At 58.7% G+C, this 15956-nt stretch overlaps 1 protein-coding gene across 22 annotated transcripts in view; it reads left to right on the plus strand.

Annotated features, from left to right (window-relative positions):
* NCOR2 (nuclear receptor corepressor 2) overlaps positions 1-15956 on the plus strand; it is a 185070-nt gene that overhangs the window by 126406 nt on the left and 42708 nt on the right. For all 22 annotated transcript variants that reach the window (XM_081037413.1, XM_081037418.1, XM_081037431.1 and 19 more), the window contains 2 exons: positions 7855-7997; positions 14531-14678. In XM_081037413.1, the coding sequence (XP_080893539.1) occupies positions 7855-7997; positions 14531-14678 (291 nt within the window). The remainder of the gene's footprint in view (positions 1-7854; positions 7998-14530; positions 14679-15956) is intronic.

Consider the following 15956-nt stretch of genomic DNA (forward strand, 5'->3'; position numbering starts at 1 on the left):
TGGTGGAGCTGGGATTTGAACCCAGGCTCTCTAGTTACAGGGAAGGAATGGGCTAGTGTGAAGGCTGAACGAGTTAGTCCATGGGCCCGGCTGTCATGAATCAGGTAGCAAGGAGGGAAGGACACCCCTGCAGAGGGAACAGCACATGCGAAATCCCCGTGGCAGGGCAGTGTGATTGAGTAAGCACGTGTTGAAACCCAGAGAGTGAGGGGGACAGAGGCAAGGGACAGGGAGGCCACTGGGACCCTGGCCTTCCCAGCTGGAGCATGGAGTTTGGCTGTTGCCCTAAGAGCATGAGGAGGTGGTGGGGGAGGGAACACGATAGCTGTAGGGCTCCAGGTAGGAAGGTGGGTGCCCTCCTTCCCTTCCTGTGTGTGTCGGGTCAGGGCTGCCTGCCCTGGGGCTCACTCCAAGTGGGGACTGAGCATGTGCAGAAAGCTGCCTCCCCAGGAATCGGGCAGCCCCAGGGAGCTGGCTGAGCGCCCTCGGGCCCAGTGCCACACTGGGCAGGAGGGGCAGGCCAGGCGCTGGGCCGGGATGTGAGGCTCTAGTTCCCCTGGGAAAGGTCAGCCTGGCCTGGCTCAGAGTCTTGACCCAGCCATGCTGGGAGGCCCAGGGCCCGGCTGGCAGCTCCTCCCCATCCCCAGCCCCCCTTCTCTGGTGGGCAAGGTGCCAGCTGTGGAAGGGGTGGGAAGCCCCCCGGGTCACACCATTCCAGACCAGGAATAGGCACTGGCCCAGCTCCTCCCTGACCTCAAGTGGCCTGCCTGCTGAGAGGACAGAGGGTGTTGCAGGGCCAGGCCCTGGTGGCCCCAGGCCAGCCCCAGAGCTCTCCCCCAGTAACTGCAGGCCTGCTCTGCCTGCGGACTCACCCCCTTTCATGGGGAGTGAGTGAGAAACCACTAATAGCTTTGCCCCTCCAGAGTGCTCGTTGTGTATGTTGGCTGGTTTAATTAGTTTTCACGGATGAAGAGTCTAAGGCTCGGGGGGTAGGTGTGAGCCCCCAGCCACAGAGCTGCTGCCAGTGCAGGAACCGTAGGAGAGGGACAGCCTGAGTACTCGGCCTCGACAGCCGTGCGCACGTTCCCTGATGCTCATGACGGGGAGTGTGGTGCTGAGTGCTCAGGGCCAGAGCTGACGGGCCTGGGTTCCGGGGGCAGTATTGGTGAGGGCCCAGCCAGACAGGGCCACCCCTGAGTCAGTAACTGAGGGGGGTTGATGTACAGGGGCGCGGTGGTGGTAGGGTTCTTAGAAGGGACAGTGTCCTAGGGGACTGCTACCACCCTCGGGCTGGTGACAGACTGCTGTGGGGCAGCCACGTTTCGGTCCCGTTGCCTCCCGACCTGGATGCTTCTGGCATGTGGGACATAGGCTGCCGTGATGGTTCAGGAGGAGAAAGTCGGAGTTTTTGCATGACCTCGGGGGGCCAGCCAGACCCAGGGACAGGCTCCAGACCCCGCTCTTGTTCCTTGTCAGCACCCTTGAAGATGAAGTCAGGCGTCTGCCAGACCTCCTTCATCCCGCAGTAGGAAAAGCCACACGGAAGTGTTTGAGTCGTGTCTTCAGGGCAGGAGTCACGTGGCAGTTGATGCCTGTGGCTGCGTGGCAAGTGCTCACTGGTCGAGCTCTTTGTGTGGCGTGTCTCAGTCCCCCAAGGGACCCTTGAAGTGAGCTTTCCACGTGTGTGAGTGCATGCACACGTGCACGCGTGTACACACACACACGCACACACGACTTCAGCTTTGCAGATGTGCAAACCAAGGCCCAGAGGCTGAGTGGTGAGCCGGGGCTTAGAGCCCGGGAGCGCTGGGCTCTGCTCTGCCCTGTAGGAAAACAGGCATAACGCGAAACTTGGCATTTCCCGAAGTGTTAGGCAAGGCAACAGTGGATCGTACACAGGTGGTTTTTTTTTCATTTTAGTAAATGTGTATTTTATTGTGTGCTAGGGGAAGAGTAGCTATTTCACTGTGTCTCTATGATTTGCAGCCATAATTGCTGAAGCCGAGGCTAAAGAAGGTATCACAGCTTATTTTAAAAAGAATAGGCGGAAACAAAAAGGTAAGTCAAGTCCAGGTGTGAAGTTGTCTAGATAGGATTTCAGGACTGGAGAGCGTTTTAGAAGCGGTGCCGTGCACCCAGAATGGTTCCCAACGGAGTGGCTGAGTCCCTGTCGTGCCCACCCAGGGCTTGGGGTTTTGGAAATAAGGAAGTGGCATGACTCGGGACTATGTCTGCTGGATTTTTCCCCCCTCCATTGATAGTGTTACGGGCAGAAAATTTTGTTCACAAACTGGAGTTTGTTTTGGAACATGGCGGTTGCCGGACGTGTGTGGAGGGGCCCTTCTTGCAGGCAGCCTGTGCTTTTCATGGAGAGAAAAGAAAGCTTCAGGGGTTGGAGGGGCCGCTGGGGTAGCGAGAGCCAGTGTGTTTTCTGGTGGGGCGAGAGGTGCTGGTTTCCGAAGAGCAACTGTGATGTTTCCAGGACGGGTGGCGATATGCCCACGGGTGCTAGAAAGGCACCCACCCTAGTTTATCTCAACTCGGGTGGTGGGTGGGGGTTGGCGGTTGGTGCAGTTTCCCAGGGGAGAGAGCTGCCTGTGGCAGGGACCCTGAGAGGGTGGCAGCTTGGAAGGGACAGTGCCTTTCTCTGGGGGCTGAGTCACTGCTCCTGTGAGAACGGTTTGACACGGGTCCCTGGATGGCATTTGAGAAGCTCCCGCTGAGGGTGGCCAGTGTAGCCAGCTGCCAGCCCGAGACCCCCCAAGCCACTACCCCTGCGGCCACCCCCTGCTCTTTCACCTCATTCCATGCTCGGAGTCTGTGACTCAGAGCTCCTGGCTTGACTTCCTGTCTTGGTCAATTTCACTTCCTAGTTCCTGCCTCCTGACTCTTCAGAACGAAACTCCTTCCTTAGAAATTAGAAGTGGGGTCAGAGAATCCAGACCGCAGGGGACATTGGCAGAATTTGCCGTCTGGGCACCGTATGTGGGCACACTCCTGGGTGGAGAGGTGGGCACTCCTCCTGCCTCTTCTGGGGAAGGTCCAGGGGATAAACCCTCAGCCCCCTCGTCTCTTGGGAGCTCCTTCCTAGGAGCCCTAGAGAAGTAACAGAGATACCTGTGGGATGCCCAGTAGGCCTCCAGACGCAGAAGTGTGGAGTGTCTGGAGCTTTGTTCATTTGCCAATCGCCTCCCGCAAGCCTAGCAATTGTGGTTGCCAGAGACATGGCAGTCAGGGTAATGGAACAAAGGAGCTAATTTCAGGGAGTGATAAGTGCTCCAAAGATGACAAAACCCTATGATGGCAGAGTGACTGGGAGCACGACTTTGGATAGGGTGGCCAGGGAAGGCTGCTCTGAGGAGGTGTCACTCAGTTAAGCCCAGAGCTGAAAGAGAACAGAGGCGGATCTGTGAAAGAGCCATGCAGGCAGAGGGAACAGCCAGTGCAAATGTCCTGGGGCACATTCCAGGGCTGGGCTTAAAGGTTCCAGTGGCTGGTGTGAGTGAGCGAGGGGAGGGGTAGGAAGCAGGCCATACAGGTGGGCGGGGCTGGCTCCACACTGAGCCTTTGGGTTTTGTTCCAAGAGCTTTTGGGGCCTCATGGGAAGATTTGAAGCAGAGCAGTGACAGAATTGAATTGGCATTCTTAAAAGCTGGCTTGGAGCTCCCTGCGGAGAACTAAAGTCTAGGGTCCCTGACACGGATGGGATCTTCTCTCCTCCCCTGGCATAGTCCCCCAGTGCAAGGGCTGGGGGCACAGGCCGGCACTGGGCGCTTCTGAGACCTGTGGTCTGTTCTTGGGTTTCCATGGGCAGGATGGAAAGGCTGAGGGCTAAAGGGACAAGCAGGTCAGTGACCTCGGAGCTGGAAAAATCGGTCGTGACCTGGATCTGGCTCCAAAGTTCAACTCAGTTAGCTTTCAACCTCCCAGGAACTGCTGGGACACCCATGGCAGGTGTTTGTATGGGGAGCAGGCCGACCTGGTTGTGGGGGGTGGTTTTCTGAGAGGGAGGTGGGAAGCTGCTGGCTGGCCAGTACAGAGAGCAGCCTAGAGCCCTTTGGGAACCCCAAACCTTACGCCCCCCCACAAATGGTGGAGGGCTCTACACTTCAATAGACTCCTCAAAACCTATACTTTCTCCCCAATTGCTAAGCCAGCCCTGCCCACCCTGGCCTGGCCGGTAGGTGCTGAAGGAGAGTGTACGGTCCCCTTCCAGCCCTCGCCAGGCGTACAGAGCCCCCCAGGGAGGGCCTGGCCCTCCTGAGTAGCATCAGGCCGGGTTACAGGCAGACCGCAGGTGGACCTGGCGCAGGGGAATGACAGTGGAAGACGCTGTTTGCTCCCGTCTGCCGGGGTGGAGAAGCTGTTTTTCTGAACCCTCATCTGTTCTTACCACTGCTGACGCCGCCGCCACCACAGACGGGGAGGGGGGCGAGGCCAGTGCCAAGTTGGCCCGCCCCTTCTGAACCTGGGCTTCTGCCACGCTCCCCCGCCCGCTCCCTCGAGCCTTCGTCTGGAGGTCACATTCAGCCCTGACGCGTCTCTGGGTCAGGCAGCAGGAAGATCCAGGGAGGCCACTGGGGCACCGCGGCCCGGCCCGTTGGGCTTGGGTCTTTGGACTTTGTCCAGCAGGGGCATCGGGGTCCAGGGTTGCAGGCCAGTGCCCCTTGCTGAGTGCCCACTCTGAGCTCCTTGTGCTTGGAGGAGCCACAGGCAGTGTGAGCCCTGGTGACGCCTGGCACGGGCCACCAAGAACACAACTGACAACTTCCCATCGGCGAAGGGCACCTCACTCACCCGCAGCTGCGGGGTGCGGGGTGGGGACAGTGTCAGGGGTGGCAGTGCTGGAGCCTGGGCCAGGCTGGCAGCAAGGAGCTGCCTCACCACCCTTCTACGGAGCCAGCCTCCGCCTGCCTGCGGTCCCTCCTCCTCCCCCTCCCGCCTCCCTCTCCCTTCTCTCCTCCCTCTCCTCCTCCCCCCTCTCCCTCCCCTCCTCCCCCTTCTCCCCCTTCTCCTCCCTCCCTCCCTCCCTCCCTCCTCCCTCCTCCCTCCTCCCTGGCGCTGTTGGAGGAGAAGGATGTGAGGCTGAGCTGAGCCGCCAGCAGACGCCAGAGCCGGCACCACGGCCGCCCAGCCTCCCACCTCCCAGCCCGCTGCTCCCAGCTCCGCTCCCTGGAGCGTCCTCCAAGCCGTATGTTTCCGGAAAACTTGGCCGAGGGGGAGACGCAGATGAGAGGATGTGAGTGAGTGGCCTGGGAGGGGGGGCGGTGGGGGGGGTTCGGGCCATGGTGACAGGGATGGGGGCCATGGCCATCAGGCAGCCCAGGGTCGGGGACTTAGCAGTTCTGTGTCTGTGGATTCCCACCCCCGCCCTTTCCCTTGGAATCCCCTCCCCTGCGTTTCTGGCTGTTGTGCTGGAGCTCTTGGGAAACAGGGTAAGACCTGGATATTGGGGGAGGCCTTGGGGGTCTTGGTTGGAGTGAGCTAGAGGTGTGTTCTCCAGGTGGACTGACGGGGGGGGGTGGGGGCTTCAGCTGGGTCTGAGTCAGGTGGTCTCTCAGGCATGGCAGGGTCTAAAGTGCTTCTCCCTCCATCTGGGGTTCCCAGAACAGGAACCAGAAGGAAGCCCTAGCTGCCTGCCCCCATCCCAGGGGCCCAGGCAAGCAGTAGTGGGACACTCCCCCCAGCCCTCACGCAGCAGTTAAGGAAACTGAGGTCCAAGAGCAGTGGGGTGGCCGAGACCACACAGCCTGTTGTGGGGAGTGTGGACAGTGTTCTCTGTGAAGAACTACGTCCAGGGTTCTCCACAAGCCTCTCGCTCTCGGCAAGGGCTGGGTGAACCCCCCCATCAGCTCTTGCTGCTGCCACAAGTGGAATTAATTAGGACCCCAACCCCTAGCCAGACTCCCATCCACCTCCTTATTTATTTGCCTAGTTCACAAATGTCAGCCTCCCCAGGGTCCCGCCACCCTGTGGGTGCTGTATGCCCCTGCCCCCCCCCCAAGGCCCAGATGGGAGACCCACCCCCTCCCACCCAGGGTTCCGGACAGACGTGTTTGCCTGGGCTCTCTTGGCCCCGGCTGGGGAAATATAAATAAACGCGCGTCCCCATCGTCCTCCGCCAGGTTCTGTGGAAGTGGCAGCTGCTGCTGCTGGCGCAGGCAGAGGGAAAGGTCAGGGGGCTGGGTTGCACTTGATCCCACGCCCCCCCTCCCCCTGTCCTTGAGGAACCCTGAGAAGCCGGGTAGCCACGTGGCCCTGTGGCCTCCGCAGGGGAGCAGGTGGCCTGTCAGTCCAGCCCCACCCCCACCCGCTGGGTCCAGAGGTGGGAGAAGAGAAACCCTGGGTCCCCACGCCCACTGGACCCCTGGGCTTGTCCCACAAGCTTGTGAGTTACCGTGCCCCCCTTCCTGGGGAAGGGAAACCGGTCATGGCCTCGCAGCAAGGATGAGATGAAACCAAGTCTTTGAAGGGCTTTGCGAACTCTGGTCACTTGGCCGTGCGACACAGTGGTTTGTTGATGTTGTTTCTGCTGCTGTTATTTTATTTTTGTTAGAGCCTTGTATGTAGCACGTCAACGGCACATGTTTGGATGGGGGGATGGAGGGGTGGAGGGATGGATGGCTGGATGAATGAAAGACAAAATGCCAACACAGACTGCCGGCCCCTCAGGCTCCCGCACCCCTGCAGAATTTCAGTCGCAGCCCTCCCTGCTTGCAGCTTGACTGGATTCAAGGAAAATGGCCTCAAACTTTGTTATGGGAAATCTTTCATCAGTCGTTACAAGTCTAACTCTAGGGCTCAGAGGCCTGTGTTCCCAGCAAGGGACTTGGGCTTCACACCTGCCGCCCCCAGGCCCCCCCTCCTGCCCCCCCATCCTGCCCCCAGCCCCCGGAGGGCTGGAGCCTGCCTCCTGCCTCTCCCCTGGTCGCTGGCCATCATCGGGAAGTGGGCTGTCCTACCTGCTCGGCAGACTTGCCCCCTGCTGCCCAGAGCCCTAGGCCTAAATGCAGAGACGCGGGCCTGAACGCTGAAGGCAGGTGGGGTGAGATCCCGGGGCACTGCGTCTAGCTCCGGTGGGGGGGTGTGTTTCTGCTGAGCCTCGTGTTTAGGGAGGGCATTGAAAATAAAAGGGGCGCGGGGGTACAGCTCTGGCCTGAGTTTGTGGGGATAGAGGGAACTTTCTCTGACCTCAGTGGGTTTGGGGTGGGGTGGGTCTGCCACTTCCTGGGGGCTGAGACTGAGAAAGCAGCTCATGGAGATGGGGGCTGTGGTTTGAGGACAAGTTCACGTTCAGCCCCTGGACCATCCCAGTAGGCCCCGAGGCCAGGGTGGGCCTTGAGGTGTACACGGGGATCTTTGGGGCCCTGGGGTGCCCCAGTTAACCTGGGTGCAGGTGCTCTGGCTCCCGTACACCCCACCTGGACTCTCCACTCCCCCCCGCCTCGCTCACACATTCCTTCCTTTCCCTGGCCCGGTGCAGCCAGTCTCCCGAGGCCTTGCCTGCAGCTGCGAGTGTGTCAGTGCTGGGTCATGACAGCAGGGAGGGAGGAGAAGTGGGGGCCCGGGTGGGGTCTGTGCCCCAGACCTCAGCCCCTTGGTAGGGGCACACCCAGTGCAAAACTCATCTCCCCTCGGTACTGAGAGCCTAGGCGTCTCCCATGCAGCCTGGGGAGGCCAGGCCCCCTACTCCACCCTCTCTGGTGCCCCCCGCCAGCCATCACTTTTTCTGGGGGTCTTAGACCCGAGCAGTGAGCCTCAGGCCTGGTGTTGGGGCTGCTTTCTGCCTGGGACTCTGTGTGTCCCCCAGGCCGTGGGCACAGCCCCTCACCTGCTGCCCTCCCCCTCCCTCAGGTCTCCTGGAACATGGCCGGAACTGGTCGGCCATCGCCCGCATGGTGGGCTCCAAGACGGTGTCGCAGTGTAAAAACTTCTACTTCAACTACAAGAAGAGGCAGAACCTGGATGAGATCCTGCAGCAGCACAAACTGAAGATGGTGAGCAGCCCCTGCGCACCCCTCGGGGCCTCCCAGCCAGGCCTGGGGGCCTCTGACCGTGCATGCCCAGTGATACCCACGAATGGCTGCAGGGTCGATCCATGCCTTAAGCATCCCTCCTGGGAACGGGGATGGGCAGGCATGCCAGCCGCGTTCCAGGCCCTGCTCCAGCCGTTGCCCCCAGCACTCCTCTCAGACACCTCTGAGGGCCTGTACAGCTGCTGGGGCCTGAGGCAGGAGCCTGCTGTGTCCCACACTGGCTCACGTGGGATGTGTGGCTGTCAGTGCATTGGAATGAAGACCCAGAGGCAAAGGAGCCCCAAGTGAGCGTCTCTCCCACCCTGTTTGACCTCACGGTCTTCAGACCGCCCTTAGGGAGGGAAGGACAGGTCAGGGAGCAGCCAGACCAGCCCGGGCCTCCCAGGGGCTCCAGGGGCTGAGACCTTTCCCTCCCCCAGCAGCACAGAAGGAGTGGACTGGCCTCACTGAGCATACACATGTTCTCCACGGAGAGGCTGCTTCCTCTGCAGCTGGTTACTGGAAGTGAGGGCCATTTAGGGGTGGTCTCTGCTCCTCCCCCCAACTTGAGCACACTTGTGACATGCCAGGCATTGTCACCATTGTCGACATTTCAGATATGGGGAAACTGAGGCTCAGTCAGGCTCATAAGCAGCTGACTTGGGTTTGACTCCACAGCTGTGTGAGCCGAGGACACACGCTCTTAGTGGCAGGCTGCATATTTCCTGGTAGAGATGAAGATATAGGAGGGGGACATTCAGCTGTCCTCCCTCCAGCCCCGCTTCCCCAGACCCGGCCACCTCTTGCTGGGTTTGAAGTTTGTGCAGTCTGTCCTGGGAGGCAATGCTGAGTTGCGTCCCCGTGCAGCCCTCTGAGGTCCAGAGAGGCGGAGCAGGCTGCTGCGGCTGCACAGCACAGCGGGCTGAGGACAGCACCGCCCTGACGGGACGCTCCTTGAGAGCGCTGTGCAGAATTTCAGGGCAGCCCTTTCCAGCCTCCTGAGTGGTCCAGGGGGACACTGTTCATGCCCCTGTGGTCAGGGCTGAGGCCGGCCCCTGCCTGCGCCCCATTCCCTGTCACTCCGGTTCCGCTGTATGTCCTTCACGTTCCTGCTTGCCGGGGCCCCTGGAATTGGTCTGTGATGCTCCTCAAGCTTCCGGAGAGCTCTCCTGCACACCAAGAGCTCTGCCTTTTCCTACATCTTCCCAGGACTCTGGCTTTCCGCAGAGAGCGAGGAAGACGCAGTGAGGGTGAGGGTGCAGTGACTTCCTGTTCCCTCCCACCTCATCTTCCTCCCTGCCTCCCCCTTCCCTCCCCCCTGCCCCTCCACGGCCCCCATAGCCTAGGCCATTGGGTTACAGGCATCTGCTTCTCTTGCACTGGCCCCAGGCTTTCCAGGTTTCCCCAGGGCATGGCCCACTGCACCCCAGGGGACCCTAAAACTTGAGAGCAGGGTTGGAGGACCAGAGAGCCCACCCAGCTAGGTGGTAGGAATCGTTTGAGTGGATATATGTAAATCATTTAGAATGGGGTCTGGCGTGTCGCGAGAACTTCCGCGAGTGAGAGCCACAACGGTGGTGGCGGTTGTGTACTTGTGGCAGCTGGCGGCTGGGCTGTCACGTCTCCCTCGGTTGTCAGTCAGATATGGAGTATATCTGCTCCTGGACTGGCTGGGGGGTTTGTTGGTTGATTGGCTGATTCATTCATTCACTCATTCCGAGAAGCAGCCTAGCAGAGTGGTGGAGGGCAGGGCTCTGGGTGAGAGGGTTCTCTCCCGGCCCTCCCGCTCACTGACCAGTGCCCGTGAAGACCTTTCCACTCTGTGCTCGGTTTCCTCTCTGAAACAGGTAAGAACGGGACCTGCTTGAGGACTGTGCGAGGAGCAGATGAGTTCCTATTTTAAAGGGCAATGCCTGGCCCCCAGCCAGCACTCAGCGTTGGATGCTGCCCTCCTTGGGCACGCAGCAAGCCTTTACTGAGTGCCTCCTGTATGCCAGGGAGGCAGCAGCAGGTGTACATGTGGGTGGGGTTTTCCCTCTGGACTGGGCTGTGACAGCGGGAGCCATTGAAGGTTTAGGAGCCAAGGGGCAGCCCAGCTAAGGCTGAGTGAGATGTAGCTGAGGCTGCTTGAGAAGGTCGCCCTTTGTGTCCCCTGACCCTGAAGTCTGGTGTGTGGCGGCATCACTGCAGCTGAGAAGCAGGCGTGAACAGGAGGGGTCCCAGAGCCCCAGCATGGACCCTCCCCCCCGCCCCCCGGCCCCTTGAGGTCACCTCCATTGCCCCGTTCCCCAGGTGAGGGTGATGAGGGCAGGAGGGAGTGGATGCCTGGAGAGACCACTGGAGCGAGCCCTTGGCTTCCCTAGTGGGCGTGTCCCACTGTCACTAGACAGAGCTCACACACCACTGCACGGACGGTGGTCCTGCTGGGCGAGCAGTGGACCACGGGCCGTGGAGTAAAGGTGGGGAGCTGGCCAGTCACATTCCCAGACGGGTGAGCCTTGCTGATGGCTTGTGGATGAGGAAGGGCAATTTGGAGTGTGGGGTTGGCTCTCAGTCCCGCTGACCTTGGAGGGCCAGACTTCCATTGAGGGCTGTGGAGAAAGTACTGTGAGCAGACGCAGGATCCCGTTATAGGAAGTGGGGTTCAGCCTGGGTCCATGCATCCTGACAGTGGCCACGCCTGGTGCAGGGGTGAGTTCCCTAGTGCTGGAGTATGCAAGAGGCCTCATGAGATGCTGCTGAACTCAGTGACCTCTGCCTCCCGCCCCTCCCCCACACCCTCCAGTCCCCAGGAGGAAGATGGGTCCTTGTGAATCCTGAAGCCGTGGCAGCCACCTCTGGCTGCTGGCCAGGCCAGGCCCCGTCTGGAGCTCAGGAAGACATGTCACCCTTGGCCAGTGCAGGAAGGAGTGGGGGAAGCAGAGGTTCAGTGGGTGTCCCCTCCTGCCTTGCGCCAGGCCTGGCCTGAGTGTGGCCACGGGCGACGTCAGCAGGAAGCAGGATTGGACGGGCAGGCGGAGCTGTCCCAGAGTTATATAACATTTGGCATCAGTGTCTTCTCCGAGGCTTTCCCTCCCCCTCCTACTGGCCGAAGGTTACCCTTCTCTCCCATCTGTGAATCCAGGCCTTGGGGCCCAGCTTCCGTGTTTCTTCGTCTCTGTTTGTCTCAGACCAGGCCTGGTCTTGCCTCATTTTCCTCTGTTGTCTCTTCCATCTGAGGCTGCACAGGCTTGAGCCTGACCTGCTTTCAAATCTGGGCTCCTCAACTCCTACGCTGTGTGGTCTTGGGCAAGTGTCTCAGCCTCTCTGAGCCAGTGTCTTCCTATGTCAAGTCATCCATCTAAAAGAAGTAGTTACAGAGCACCTATTCTGTACTGGGCCATGTTCTAGGAGTGCTGGGAGTACAGCCGAGAACACAGAGATGCCCTTGAGGAGCTGGTTCTAGTGTGAGAGACAGATTAACACACAGATAATTTCAGATGGTGGTCTGAAGATGATAAGACAAGGGATATAGTAGAACGTGACTGATGGGTGGCAAGAATTGGCTGATTTGACTGGATAATCAGGGAAGACCTCTCTGAAGAGCTGAGGAAGCGAGTCACGCAGGTATTGGGGAGAAGGGTGTCCAGGCAGGGACGGCCAGTGCAGAAGACCTGTGGCTGGGACGCTGCGTATGTTTGCACAAGCAGGGCACTGTTTGTAGGAAGTGAGGGGCGGGCAAGCAAGTTGGAGAGGTGGGGAGGGGGGTCCACGTCTAGATTTTGGAGGGGAGGACTTAGGGTTTTGGGGATCCACTGGAGGGTTTGAAGCAGGGAGCAGTGTGCTCTGATTTGTAGAGCAGCTCAGCAGATCCAGTGAATTCATGTCTGGAAAAACGCTCGGCACACTGTAGGTGCTTCATAAACTGTAATTATTAATACCAGTATTCAGCATCTTCTGGTCTGCACATACCTCCCGACTCGGAGGTGCGGGGCTGCGTGTGGAAGGATTTGGAATCATTCTGGGACACTCAGTACATCCCAGCCTCTCAGAGCCAGCCACTGTTGGGGGGATTCATCAGGTTGACATCGTACTCACCCCGCTTGGCCTGACGTGACCTGGGGAGACCCTCCTAGAGAGACCTTGCATCCCAGCCAGCCCAGGGAGCCCTTGTTCCCTGCGACGCTCCTGAGCTGCCCAAGTCCCACCCCACCGTTCAGGCAGCCGATTGCCTTACCCAGCCCTGGGCACTAGAGTGAGTCCCTGCCTGCTAAAAATAGATTGGGGAAGAAGGGGGAACCCTCAGCCGCGCCCACAGAAGCCACTGCCACACAACTTTCTCGCGCCTCCGTGGGCTCCGGCTAGGGGCCTACAGAGGGAAGCTTGGGGTTTGGTGTAGGGCTGGGGCAGCCCCGGGAGTGGGCGGGTGGCGGGGCTGGGCGTTCCCATAACGGCTGGTGGACATGGGGCAGGGCGGGGCTGTGGCCCTCTGGCCCAGTGCTGGTGACGGAAACTGTGACTAACGGGTAAACGGACATTTCCCTTTTCCTCCCGGCATTCCCAGTGGCTGCGCCCTGAGGACCCCCATTTGCTCTGAGAGAAGGCAGGACGGGAAGTGATCCCAACCCCCGGCCTGGGGCTGGGCCTTAGGGACCCCCTGAGGCCTGTTCCCAGCCAGGCCATGGTGAGGGGCTGGGGTGGGCAGGGCCTGCTGGCCCTGGAGGTGATGGTGTGTTTGCCTCGAGCAGGCCACGCCCCCTTGTGATGTGGGGTGGCTTTTTCCTGGGGTCTGGGGGATTGATGGAAGAGGAGATGTATTTGTTTCTTGTTTCCTGTAACAAAATACCACCAGGTAGGAGGCTTAAAACAACAGAAATTTCTTCTCTCTCACATCTAGAGCCAGAAGTCTGACATCAAGGTGTCAGCAGGGCCGGGCTCCTCTGAAGGCTCTAGGGGAGGGTCCTGCCTTGTCTCTTCCAGCTCCTGGTGGTGGCCGGCCATCCTTGACGTTCCTTGGCTTGTAGATGCTTCACTCCCCTGTGTTCCTCTGTGTCCAAATTTCCCTCTTATAAGGACACCAGTCATTGGATTCAGGGCCCTCCCCAATCTAGTATGACCTCATCTTAACTAATTACATCTGCTAAGAGCTTATTTCCAAATAAGGTCACATTCTGAGGTTCGGGTGGACATGAATTCTGGGGGGACAGTCTTCAACCCAGGATAAGGGGCTTTGCTGAGAGCTGTTGGCACATCCAGAAGTGTTATAGTTTCTGTTTCCTTTCTTAGAGACCCTGAAGGTCTCAGGCTGCAACCCCTCTTGTCACACCGGCTGTATTGGGGTGGGTGCCCTCCTAGGGTCCATTCCATTCCCCGTGGCCACCTCAAGACCCCCAGCACACTCTGCCTCCATTCATCCCCAACTCTCTGCTGTGTGTTCAAGCCCCAGACACTGACATTTGCAGTCACTTAGTCAATCAGCAAACACCATCTGAGCCACTGCCTGTATCAGCATGGTGGGGTAAAGAGATGCCCAAGGTGTCTCTTCTGCCCTCCTGGAGTGCCCGGCCCAGGGAAATGCAAAGACAGGAGCCGTCAGTAAGGAGTGATGTTTGTACCCAAGCTGGGGCATAGGCTCCTGGACTCCCTGCATGAGGATCTGGGCTTCTGGGGGTTGGGGCGCGGTGTGGAGGGAAGTGAAAGGCCCCACTGTGAGGGCCTCCTTTCTGTTCCTCGAACACACCCAGCTCATGCCTGCCTTGGGGCCTTTGGGCTTGTGGCTCCCTCCAACCGGACCACTCTCATTCACAGCCTTGCCCAGCCAGCTCCCTCTCAGCACCTCCTTGGAGAAGCTCATCCCAACCATCTGTACAATATGCCCCCTGCCTTTTCTTGCCCCATCCCGACTTATCCCCCCTGCAGCTGTGTTCACCCTTCTAAGTCTCTCTTCTTTTTAAGAGATGGTGTTGTTTGCTGGCCTCCCCAACTAGATGGCCCTCGTCTATGTCATTCATTGTGTGTCCTCAGCCCTGGTGTAGTGCCTGGCATACAGTAGACACCCTATAAAGACTGGTGGAATGAGGTGACGAGATTCCCAAGCTGCCTGTCCTCTGGGCTTCGGTGTGGGCGAATGAGTCGTGCAAGGAAAAGCTTCATTTATTCATTTGCTCCACACATACCGATTGGAGCCTGGCAGGGTGTCCGTCTGGGGTGTGGCTACCGCTCTGGCTAGGGCAGCCGGAGGGGCTGGAGCAATCACCAGGGGTCTTCAGGCAGAGGCAGTCCTTCCTCACCTGTCCTGGAAGGATATCAGGGCAGCCGATAGGCCAGGTTGCATGCCAGGTGTATCTGGGACATGATGAAAGAACAAAGCCCTGGGTAAAAACAACCACTGGCACATTTGGCTGCCACAGTGGAGCGCAAGGGTGAATGGTGCCTTCATGGCTATGTGGCCAGCTGTGATGAGGCCTTGGGCACTGGGAGTCCCCAGGCTGACAGCCCAGGCCTGGCCCTGAGCTGCTGCTGTCTCTGTGTCCTAGGAGAAGGAGAGGAACGCACGGAGGAAGAAGAAGAAAGCCCCGGCTGCTGCCAGCGAGGAGGCCGCCTTCCCGCCTGTGGTAGAGGATGAGGAGATGGAAGCATCAGGCGCGAGCGGGAACGAGGAGGAGATGGCTGAGGAGGCAGAAGGTGAGGGTGGGATGGTGGCAACTGAGCTCTCCCAGAAATGTCTGGGTCCTTGTGAGAAGGGGCCGGGACTGCCCCAAAGAGGAGGTGGTGGTGGTGGTGGTGCTGGGGGTGATGGTTGCGGTGACGGTGGTGATGGTGGTGATGGTAATGGTGGTGATGGTGATAATGATTATGGTGATGGTGGTGGTGGTGGTGGTGGTGATGGTGGTGATGGTGATGATGGTGATAATGATGGTGGTGATGGTAATGGTGGTGATGGTGATAATGATGGTGGTGATGGTGATGGTGATGATGGTGATAATGATGGTGGTGGTGGTGATGGTGGTGATGGTGGTGATGGTAATGGTGGTGATGGTGATGATGATGGTGATGGTGGTGATGGTGATGGTGATGGTGGTGATGGTGGTGATGGTGATGATGGTGATAATGATGGTGGTGATGGTGGTGATGGTGGTGGTGGTGATGGTGGTGATGGTGATGGTGGTGATGGTGATGGTGATGATGGTGATGGTGGTGGTGGTGATGGTGGTGATGGTGATGATGGTGGTGATGGTGATGGTGGTGATGGTGGTGGTGGTGGTGGTGGTGATGATGGTGATAATGATGGTGGTGATGGTGATAATGATGGTGGTGGTGGTGGTGATGGTGATGGTGGTTATAATGATGATGGTCATGACATGGTGATGGTGGTGACAACAATAACGTAATTGGCTTCTTTGTGCTTGCCGGGCATTTGTGTATTTAATCCCCCTGTGAGTTCAGTCCAGGTCAGCCCTAGTGACAACTGTTGTCTTACCATCCTGTCTACTGTCATGTTTTAGGGGGAAAATTATTTTTGAAAATAGCCTTTTGACCTGAACTATTTTACAAGGTGGCCAATAGAAGTAGAACCAATCTGTTGGTCCATAAGTATTTTAAAAGTTATGTAATTATAGTGCCTCCTTTCTCTCCCAACTGTCCCAATTTGGTTGCTGTGTTACATGAATCCTCCTTTTCTGCGTGGGGGAACTGAGGGTTGGGCAGTTAAATGTCCCGGCCCAGCACCCCAGGGGTCCCCCAGCTGCATTGCTGCACCTGCTGTGGGTGAATTCTCTCACCAGGTGAGTGCTGCTCACAGAGAGGGAGAGTCCATTATCTAAATTGCACTGGCACTGCTGCCACGCCTCGGAGGAGGAGTTTGACTGCACCTGATCGGCCCCTCACCTGAGAGCCTGGCCCCCTGTGTGACACTTGGCTCCACTGTGTGACAAGTGTACAAGTGTTTGCGGGTTCGGGAAT

The sequence above is a fragment of the Rhinolophus hipposideros genome, assembly GCF_964194185.1.
Source record: "Rhinolophus hipposideros genome assembly, chromosome: 24".
Lineage (NCBI taxonomy): Eukaryota > Metazoa > Chordata > Mammalia > Chiroptera > Rhinolophidae > Rhinolophus > Rhinolophus hipposideros.